Raw genomic sequence first — 10544 nt, 5'->3', positions numbered from 1 at the left:
GGGCTCAAGGCTGCAAAAACCAGGAGAAACCAAAATAAATCAGGATCTTTATTTCCCACAGGAAATTTACCTAGATCCCATTTATAGGCCATTTGCCCTCATCCTTATGTAACTCACCTGCAGGAGAGGAGCAGAAAACACAGAGAAAATAAAACAATTTGCTGCAAATAGTGCAAGAGCCTGAGTCACACCTAGCGATGCAAGCAAATAACCTGGGGCTCACTGAACATGCTGCACAGAACCACGAACGCTGAGATCAGCAGCGTGTTGTGCATGTAGAGACTGGCCCCAGGTAACACGACTAAAGCGGAGCCACTGGTGTGCTTGAAAGAGATGGACAAAACCCACGCTTTAAAGTTTATTTTATTGCTCTTAATGGCCTGCCTTCCGCATGTCTCATTTCCTTTTATTGAAGCTGGCAGAGAGGCACTACATTATCTCACATGCGTGCAAAAACAGTGTTTCAGTCAAGCTCATACAGACTTTTAAATGCCACAGCTGAAGAAAACAAGACAGCGGGAACTGCAAAGTGAGGAGGCGGCAGCAGAGCCCAGAGCACAAACCTATGGGCAAAATATCCAAAGGCTTCACAAACCAGCCAAGCCGCAGTCTTTAACCAGAGACAGGCAGGCGAGGAAAGCAAAGGTACTTTTCTAATAAGCCGGATGATTCACTGAAGAAGGGCAAGGAGTCCTGTTGCAACAGAAGGCTGATGAGTAACGAATGGCTCGTCCCAGGCACAAGGCTGAGTCTTTGACCCCGGTGCAGAGCCGCCTGCCAAACCCGCTCTGGCGACAGGCTCACGGGGCAGCAGCACTCGCAATGCTATTCCCAAGGTTTGGAAAAAATAACATTACAATCATATTTGCAAAGGGGTTTCCCTGTGCTGCTCAGATCTCCTCAGTTCCTCGTACTCAACACAGCGTGGTTTTCATCCTCATTAGCACCCTGTGACAGAGGGAAATACAACCCAACTTCAAAAATAAAGAAAGAGATCTAACCTGTAGCTGGGGGGGTGCGTGACTTTCTCTTTTCTCATTAGCGTGGTGCTGGCAGCGACCGGCGGGGTGGAGTGCAGAGATTTGGCACAACACAGCACCCCCAGGGTCCCCGCACACAGGGCTCACGGTACCGAACGCCCTATCCAGGCTTCTCATCCCACTTCCATGATGTGGAAGATCAAATAGTAATGGTCAGGGACAGGGTATTTTTCTCATCCACAGAGGACAGCCTTTCACAACTGACCCACCTTCATGCAGCTGTCATTTGGACAGCAGGAAATCACAATATTCTGGGGTTAAAAACAATCTCCTCCACATTTTTTCCCTAACTAGATTTCTTTTTAGTGAGTCACTCGCAGCCACATGTGTCATGCACAGCAGGTACCAATGACTACTGGTCAGGGTGCTGCCAGAGAAGAGGCTAAGAGTACTGAGCACATACGCCGTGGGGGAGCCTGACCTTGATTTAAACAGTGCACATCTCACACCCGCCCTGCGAAGCCAAGGGGAAGCGCCTGGCTGCTCTGTCCAGATCATAATTGTGGTACAAAAGCTGTTAGCAGAAACTATTTTAAAAAGGAAGTCATCCTTGTAGTTGAGTTTCATGAATTTGTAGGGCTCCTTTCCAAAGTAATTTTAACAATAACAAACACAGCTCGACACCTCGATGCTGTGCACACACAGTGCTGACCCGGTGCCCGAGCAGACCCGTGCACAGCCCTTCCCAGTGCCGCTGCACGCCCGACACGATGCTCCAGTGGTCACAAACCCGCCCAGCTCTGCTCATAGAGAGCATCTTGCTACACACACTGAGAAAACCATCTGGCACACATGCTAAATGACACACCTCACTGCCTGCTGATGGCCACAGGCCACACAGCAGTTTACTTGAAGTGTTACAAGAAAACATTCCCTAAATAACACCTAGCAGCCCATCTGTTCTCCCTGAGAAGCAAAGAGCCTGTCTCAAACAAGACCTCTCCATTCCGCCACTTGGGCAAACGGAGATGCTTCCCCCTTCTAATGTGAAGATGAAGATAAATCCTCTGTGCAAGGCCGTGCCCAGGCTGCTCCCAGGCCGTCCAGCTCCTCCCCTCGACGGACCAGAGGTACGGGAGGTGAAACTGCTCTGGTAACTAACCATGGAAGAAGTTCACAGTGAGAGATTTCCTTTCCCTCAAAAGGAAGAGATCAGAGTGACACAGCCACTGTTGCTGGCTCTTTCTGATACCCACAGGCCTTTGGAAACCCCCAGAGTAGCCCCCACGTTCTGTGAACAACCTCCCGTAACCACCAGCAGAAAGAAGAGCGTTTCACTAACCTTGACTCTAGGGGTGACGGGAGAGGGATGGGCACAGGGGACATGCAGACACAACACACAGCCTTGCTGCTGCTTCTCCTGCACAGGACAAACTCTTCCCTGCCTGTGGGACCCACCACTGCACTCCTGGCATGCAGGTGTTGCTGTGTATTTTACTCTCATATGCTCCTGGAAGAAAAGCAAGACCAGCTTTTGTTTGACTAAACTAAGTGAGGAAACTGTCAAGGGGACACCCAGATTGGTTGCTTTGCTTGTCTTTGCAATAATTCTCTACAGCTTGGCCACCTGGACAGCTTACTGAAACTCCTCAGCCTCTGTCTCCTTGCACACAAGCCCTGGAGGAAAGGATTTTGGAAACTGCCAAACGTGAGACGCGAATAGCCTGGGACCAAGAGTTTAGCAGCCGTTTAAATACTGCTCTTGCAGCTCCTGTGGTTTCCTGCTCCTGTTGGAAGAAATACACCCTGCAGAACACATCAGTTCAGACAGACCCACGCTGACATGGCTGGGGCAGCCACCAGTTTAGCCATTGCCTGTGAAATATGGTGAAGGCTGCTGTGCAAGGAGACAAGGGAGCGGAGGTGTCCCATGCTACCGCTTGCAGCAATGCATCTTTGTCTAGTGTAGACAAGGCTTCAAGATCAATGCTCCCAAGCAAGTATCATGTCATTTACAAGTTTCTTTCAGTCTTTTCATTGGGAAGGGTCTTCCCCGTTCACCAGCAGGCGTATGGGAACAGTGGGTACTGGCTCCACTCCGCCATGGTCCCGTGGGCATGTCCTGGAGCCCCCTGTGCGTTGTACTCCGTGGAGAAGGCTGAGTAGCTCATTGCCCTGTACTGGCTGTGGGAAGGCACCATCCACTGCCCGAGGCCCTGCTCGCTGCCGTACGGACTGTACATGGGCGCTCGAGCCCCGGCTTTCCCGACAGAGTCTAGAGCCATGTTCACCATCCCTGTGTAGTCCTGAGGAGGAGGCAGGGGCGGGGGGAGCGGAGGCAGGTTGGTGAAGCCCTCTGGGAGCTGTTTGGAGTCGTGTTCGGGCACTGTGGCGAGATCCAAGGGGTGGCACCTTGCCCGGAATTCGTTCAAGGTGGTGGCGTCGCGGGTGGGAAGCTGCTGGCTGTCCCCAGCTTCATGGAACCTGATCCCCGAGGGCAGAGAGAAGAGCGAGTCAGACCTACCACAGCAGAAAACCACTGAAAACCCACACAGATCCCCCGGGGAGAGGCAGGGCGAGCTCTGAGCGTGCCCTCTTCCCCTTGCCTACTGCTGCGTCTTACTGCTAGTGTGGATTTTAGTTCAAGCCTCGCTGTCACTCACACAGAAACAAATAAATGTCAGAGAGGGTAAGCCCAGATTACTCTAGTTCTGGCTCAGTTCTAGTCTGGGCTCACTACAACTCATACCTGAATTTGAAATGATAAGGAGGGAAAAAAAACAAGTCACTGGAGTTCTGCCATTCCTCCAACAACACGCTGCCTTCAAAGGACAGGGAACCCCAGTGGTACACAGAGCTGCCTGGGAGAGCATTTCAGGACAGGTAAATAAAGAGCAGAAGGCTTTGTTGTGGAGATATCTCTACGTTAACCCAGCACCTATCACCCAAGGCATGTTGATCAATAGCAACGCATCCTTCCGCACTCCCACTGGCTGTTTTTCTTCAAAAATACCCAGTAGAGGAGGAGGAATCCCACCAATCAACCGGTGGCTTTGCACATAAGGACCAGGAGGTGGGGCTCACCGGTATGTCTGGTAGGATGGTGTAGGCACTTGCTGCTCTCTGGCCAGACCCTCCCTCTGGTCAGCTGGCACAGGCGATGCTGCAGGAAAGGCATGGCTGCCGGTCTGCTCCGAGACCCAGAAGGGGAATCCGCTGCTGACCACGACAGGGCTGCTCTCTTCCTTCACATCTACATTCTCATCTTTCTCAAAATCTGACTCACAGCAGGGAAAAGAAAGAAAGGAAACAAATGAGAAGGGGGAAGAGAGAGCCAGAGCTCACAATGGTTGAATCACCATCCCTGGAGGTGTTTAAAAGGCATTTAGACGAGGTTCATAGGGACATGGTTTAGTGCTAGAGTTGGACTCAATGGTCCTGAGGATCCAACCAGAATGATTCTATGGTCTATCGGCAGCTGCACTAACGGCAGGATGGTGGAAGGCAACACACCAACACCCCTCCTGCAGTCACGCTGCCTGAAGGGACCAGCCTTTCCCAGCTTCTTTTGCCCTTACGCTGTGGTGTTTGGTCTTGGCCTGTCCTCTGCTTAGTTGTGCTGCTGCAAGCAGCACTGTGAACTGGAACAAGGAATGATCCAGCTTAAAAAATAACCTAACAGAGAGAGATTTTTTTTTTATGTTATCAGTTCCAACATCTGCATCACAACCCTGCTGCACAAACAGCACTGCTGGCGCAACCGCATCGATGAGAACCAAGAAGAAAGCAATGGGTAATACTGCAAGCTCATATTGCTATTGAAAAGTTACAAAAGCACAGCCTGTGATGATACATGGCCAGCTGGGAGGTTGGTGGGAGGCTGACAAGTAGTCAGTAATGACAAGCGACTTGCGAGCCATCTCCTGTGGAACACTCCCAGAAAGAGTCAGAGACTCAAAGCCATGCACAGCGCTCTTTAGGACCTCCACCCAGGCCACCCTCCCCACAGAGTGGGCTATGTTGCTGTTTCTTTTCCTCCCTGTGACCCAGGCACTGTTTGGAAATGGTTCTCTGGGTTTGTTGCCATCAATATTACCACGTTCCTCAGCACCGGACTGCTTTTCCTCGGGCAGCTTCCTCTTCTGGCCCTTGGCTGGACTGGGCTTCTGGCATTTGGTTCGTCCTTCCCTGGAAAAGAAACAAGACATGGGGGTAGCTTGTATGTAAGGTTTTTGCCTAGGTAAATATGCAACGGATGCTGGACAAGCCCTGGAAGACAAAACGATGAGGTGTGCGCTTCCAGCAAGAGCCCTCGCCCTGCAGGATACTGGGGATACATCGGTAAAGGGGTTTCCTGCCTCATTTTGTACAAAGGCACAATCAAGGGGAAACCGAGCAGCGGAGGATTTGGCACTGAGTATACATACTATGCACACGGGTACATGTATAGTAGGAAGGGTCTTTCAGTTGAAAGTAGCTTTTTCCTAAATGGAAAATGAGTCTAAGCTTAGTCAGAAATGATCCTAGGAGGAGAAGAAAATCCATGACATTTTCAAAGTTTAAGTAAAAAAAGAGTCACTTTTGGCCCTTTTCATCAGGAAATTAGATCTTTTTCAAGCATAAAATAACACAAACCAGAATCTCAGGTATTTTCATAATGTTTTCTGCTTGGAAAAAAAATTTTTTCCTTCTCTATTGCCGATCTATGGTTGCATTTAAGCTTTTTGTTTTCCTGTCATGCATTGGCTGCCCTCAGACCAGACAGAAGATCTTGCTGCTATTGGGATCCATCTTCTCTCCTGCAGACAAAATCTCCTGTTGGAAGAGCTGCTTTTCCAGACAGAGGGAAAGGAGATGAGGGAACCTCCAAATGTCAGAATCAAGCTGATCTCAGAGAGACACAATGATCTACTGTGGATTCCTGTTATCACTGCTATTCACATGTCAGACTCCAGTCTAGCTCCAGCTTGCAAGGGAATGTGGGTCTCCCATTTGTCACACCTCCCACACTTCTGTAGGAAATCCTGTATCTCCTCCCACTCCCCAGGTCCCTTGGGAGGAGGCTGCACCGGGGGACGTCATTCCCAGACACAGGCAAACGCAGTGTGCGCAGCACAGCAGGCTCTGCAGAGCCAGCTGGTATCGTTTTGCTCAAAGGCCTTGGGTAAAATTCACAAGTGAACCCCAGTTATAATTAAATTAAGATGAAAAAACAGTTTACCTTCGAGTGTTCTTCCCATGCTCACGGAAACCTTTAGCAAATGGATTGTTGTCAATCTTGAGCTTTGTAATCTTAAAATAAAAAGAACAAGATTCAGTATCGTGATGACTGGTTGCGTTCTTCACCATTTCAAGATGTTCACCTCACTATTTATCACAACAGCTTGTCTGAGGGTTTTGGGCATGCCCTTGCCACAGTATCTGAGCTCTCCCAGCAGCTCCTGCTATTGATTAGGAACTGACATAGAGAGAGAAGTGAATTTGCCAGGGTCAGCAGGAATTTGGGTGGGATTCATCTGACTAGAGAAATATACAGGGTCAGTATCTGGACTTCTGCCTCTATTTTACTGCATGCAGGGTTCTGTTAATCACTGACAGTGCATTTTATCCAATTAAGGTGTGTGATTCATCTCAGTGCAGAGCAGATGTTTTCCATAGGAACCATAATGTGCCTATTTCTGCTCGCCCTCCATCACAGGCACCCAGGATGAGTAGCTTGGAAGGAGACACCTTCCTCTACAAGTTTTCTAAAGACAATGTTTAGCAATGTGCCCAAGAGCAGAACTTGCACACTGTACCTGCTCGTTCTGGTAGGCAGTAACAGAAGTGAAGACGGTCTCAGGGAAGCTGAAGACTTGGAAGATGCTCCAGCGGACACTGAAGAGGTCATCTGCCTGCACAATGTGGAAGCGAGGCTTGTAACGATGCATGGAGTGGAGGATGATCTGGCACAGAGACAGACAAAGGAGAAAGTTTCCATGTGCAACCAGTGCCAACACACTGTGCGAAGTCTCCGGTGGAGACTCCCAGGACATCGTTTTCAAACCAGGGCTGCCTGCCTGGAGCTGGTGTCTTCACCACATCTCTACAGCAACAGTACAGACCAAAGCCCTCCCTAGCAGTGGGTTCAGGGGGCGCAAAGGCTCGGCTGATGGAGGAAGAAAGGGCACTAGGGTATGTTCTAATTTCCACACAATCCAATTTCTCACAGATCTCACATATTTCCCATAACATCCCTCTGCAGTGAATTCCCAGAAGCACAGCACAAGGGCAGCTACAACCTACATGCCCGTGTTGATCCAGTGTGTTGTTGGTGAGCTTCAGCTTCTGGAAGGAGACGGGTTCTTTCATCCAGTGGCTGCCGGGAGCTGGGGAATCGGGGTGGACGTAGGTACGACAAGGCAGCTGGGGCTCTGCTTTTCCAGCAACTTCCCACTGATCTTTATTCCACTGTGAACAGAAAGACACATATCTAGAGCTTAAAAGAAAACAACCCTCCATTCATCACAGGACAGCCTCAGCAACTTTGCTCCACTGTCTATTTAGTGGGCTCCTCTGAAGCACAAGTAGCAGATTCTCTCTTATGAGCCATGATCATATTACCAAAATAGCTCCAAGTTTAGGCTTCAGTTTTCCTCCCTGTCTCACAATGGCTGTCAGAGAAGCCTGACGTTATTTATGATTAAAGCTGTACCACTTCAAATGAAAATCAGTTACCTTTCCAGCTGCTCCCCAAGCAAAACTGACAACTCCAGAGAGGCATGAAATCCACCAATTATTTCTGAACTTTGTCCAAAGACAATTTATTTATCAGCCTGGCCACTGAAGCATAAAGATCAATCTACTTCAAACAAAGATGGAAGGAGAGCATAACTTCTATTGAAGTACTTACCTTGTACCTGAAGTTGTCCATTGGCACAAAATCTACCAGCATGAGGTACTTGGCATATGGGATTAAGCCAGAAACTTTGATTTTACATTGTGGAAACATTCGTCTGAAGGAGAAATTAAATACACAGTGTAAGGATTTCTCTGTAAAGTGGGTATTGTCTACGAATGAAGCAGCAGGTCATGTTTACTCACTATTGTACCCAGTTTGGTAGCAGTATTTCTACAGACCGGCTATTGAACATTTTTACCATTTTACTGATGTATTGTCTAACCCTATGGGCTTATGTGGAATAGGCACCAACAGAGCAGCAGTTGCTGGTGGCCTGACATCGTTACTGCTTTTGTTTCTCTGATTCCTGCAATACGACAGTGGGAAACGTAGAAGAAAATATTTGGACCCGCACACAGCTCCTCGCCCTCTGCAGCTATCACAGCCCTGGAGGGTAGATCAGAGCATTTTCTAGCATGGGTAGAAAACGTGCTTTCATTTAAGAGCACATCTAGTTTTCCATTCCAGTACTCCCTGACACCACTTTCATCTTCTGACTCTGCAAAAAAGCTTTGACATCTACCTCCCTACCCAAAGGGATTATTTCAGCTCACAGCAGCTTTGACATAATACATTACAATTCACAATTTCATATTCTTTCACTGCTAGCTCCACAACACATGACTCATTTAAACTTTAGGGTAGTCTGTGCACACAGATTGATACTATTCTACACAATGCTCTTGCCTGCAAATGCAGACTCAAAACCAGGTATTTACTGCTCAGCTGCTGCTGCCTGTGACCCAGGCAAAGGAAGCCCAGGGCACTTTCCAGAGCAACCTCCCAGGGACAGGAAGAACATCAGCATTAAGGCCTGAGATAAGAGTACAGAAGTTTTCTCAGCACATCAGCCCCACTGTGACCTTTTGCACTTCACAGTTTGGATTTCTACGATATCCTGAAAATGCAATTCTTCTGCCGGAGGCAGCGAGATGCACATAATTGGCTAAAAAACTCGGTTTAATGGCAGCCATTCAAAAAATGAGCACTGGGAGATTTTGTTAGCAGTTTGGAGGGGTATGGTGTGAGCTGTCCTGCTCCCCTCACCTGCCAGATTTAGTGATGATCATCTCAGTTCCTATCTGATGAAACTTCATCCAGAGATCCATGTCCTCGAGGGTGACCACGATGGAGCTCTGCGGGTAGTGCTCCAGGCTGGGGGAAGGAAGAGCCTCACACGGCGCTTTCACGTCTGCCAGGAGACAGAGAAAATAGTAAGTTTGGACAGGCAGGAGACAGGGCCCAAGATGCAGCACCCACAACAGTGCCCCCAGCACCCTCCACTACAGGGAGCTACCGAATTTCACACGCTGTTGTAACAGACAGCATCTGTACGTTTGTCCATCACTCCTCCTGTCTGGTCATGCTACGTCTCAGCTCCACACGTCCATGTAGGGTACAGCGCTGGTTCAGCTCAGGGCGATCAGTGCTGAGATTTCACCCATGAAGGTCCTGGGTGCTGCTGAGAACTGGGGAGTCTGTGCCACAGCACATCTCTTAAAGAAAATTATTCTCCTTCAAAGGCTTTTTGTTACTTAGTCGGCTCAGAAGGCATAAAGGCTTTTCCAACAGGTTTCTTTTTAGCTCTTAAGTTCTTTAGTAGAGATTTATGTGTTGTACAAACTCAACCCGACCTCCTTTGCTCCAAAACTCACAGTGGCTGGCAGCCACAATCCACTTTCATTCCTGTTCTGCTATGATCAGGGTTATACAAAACACTTTACCAAGAGAATGAAATGAAAGCTGAAAGGATTGGAAAGATTTTGAGTGTATCACTGCGTAGTGGGAGAAAATGACAGGTAGGTGGTAGCAGAGGTGAAAAATCTCTCCAGAGGACACAGAAAGGATAGACACGAGATCCAAATGTAAGTGGGAAAGTGAAGTGATGGAGCCAAGCCACAGAATATTCTGAAAACAGGATAGCTGGTCTGAACTGGGCTGGGAGATGGAGACCACCGAGGAGCTTGCAATGGTGGTGGAAGGTGCCTCCTCAGTAACACCGCCCGGCACAGCGGCTGCCTGCACCCTGCCTGCACTTTCCCCTGCAGGCAGAGGACTGACTGCAGTGCTGGGGCACAGGAAAGGGCAGCTACTGGAGAAACTGTCTTTGGTGATGGTACCAACCTCCTCTGCAAAGCTGTTTGGATTACAAACCTCCTATAGGAGCTCCTTCCTATACTGTAGCTCACACAAGATTGCTGCTGTCATACTGAAAAGTGCAGGCGAAAAACCCAGTTCCATTTTAGGTCAAAATTGTGACTTGGTATAGCTACTGACGGACTGATTTCACACCCAGGAAGGCCTCACTAACACCGCCCTGCAGTCTGAAGGAGGTGTTGATAACTCTGATGGGCTGGGGGACACCCTGCGGACACCGGACGCTGCTGCTGGGGGACGCGCCATCGGCCGTTGGTTTAAAAGGGAGATTTTTCCACCTCTTACTCTGCATCAGATCTTATTCAGAGTATATCAGGAACAGAGGAATTTCCATCGTGTTACAGCTTTCCTGAGTAATGTCTTCAAAAGAATAAGCAAGAGAAGTAGACAACTATTTCCAGAGAAATCAGCAGTTTTCAGAAAGCAACATCCTTCCACAAAAACAACCCCATGCGAGTTCAAGGGGT

At 48.8% G+C, this 10544-nt stretch overlaps 1 protein-coding gene across 1 annotated transcript; it reads right to left on the bottom strand.

Moving 5' to 3' along the window:
- Positions 1-3037: 3037 nt before the first annotated feature.
- On the bottom strand, positions 3038-10323 carry LOC308046886 (T-box-containing protein TBX6L; the record flags this gene model as incomplete). The annotated part of the gene is made up of 9 exons (XM_080354983.1): positions 3038-3464; positions 4065-4257; positions 5077-5168; positions 6202-6272; positions 6779-6925; positions 7266-7430; positions 7873-7975; positions 8968-9203; positions 10228-10323. The coding sequence occupies 9 exons, from the start codon at positions 10321-10323 to the stop codon at positions 3038-3040; spliced, it is 1530 nt and encodes a 509-aa protein (XP_080211109.1).
- Between the last annotated feature and the right edge of the window lie 221 nt (positions 10324-10544).

This window comes from Nesoenas mayeri, assembly GCF_963082525.1.
Source record: "Nesoenas mayeri genome assembly, chromosome: 17".
Taxonomy (NCBI): Eukaryota; Metazoa; Chordata; class Aves; order Columbiformes; family Columbidae; genus Nesoenas; species Nesoenas mayeri.
This window is presented reverse-complemented; position numbering and strand designations above follow the sequence as displayed.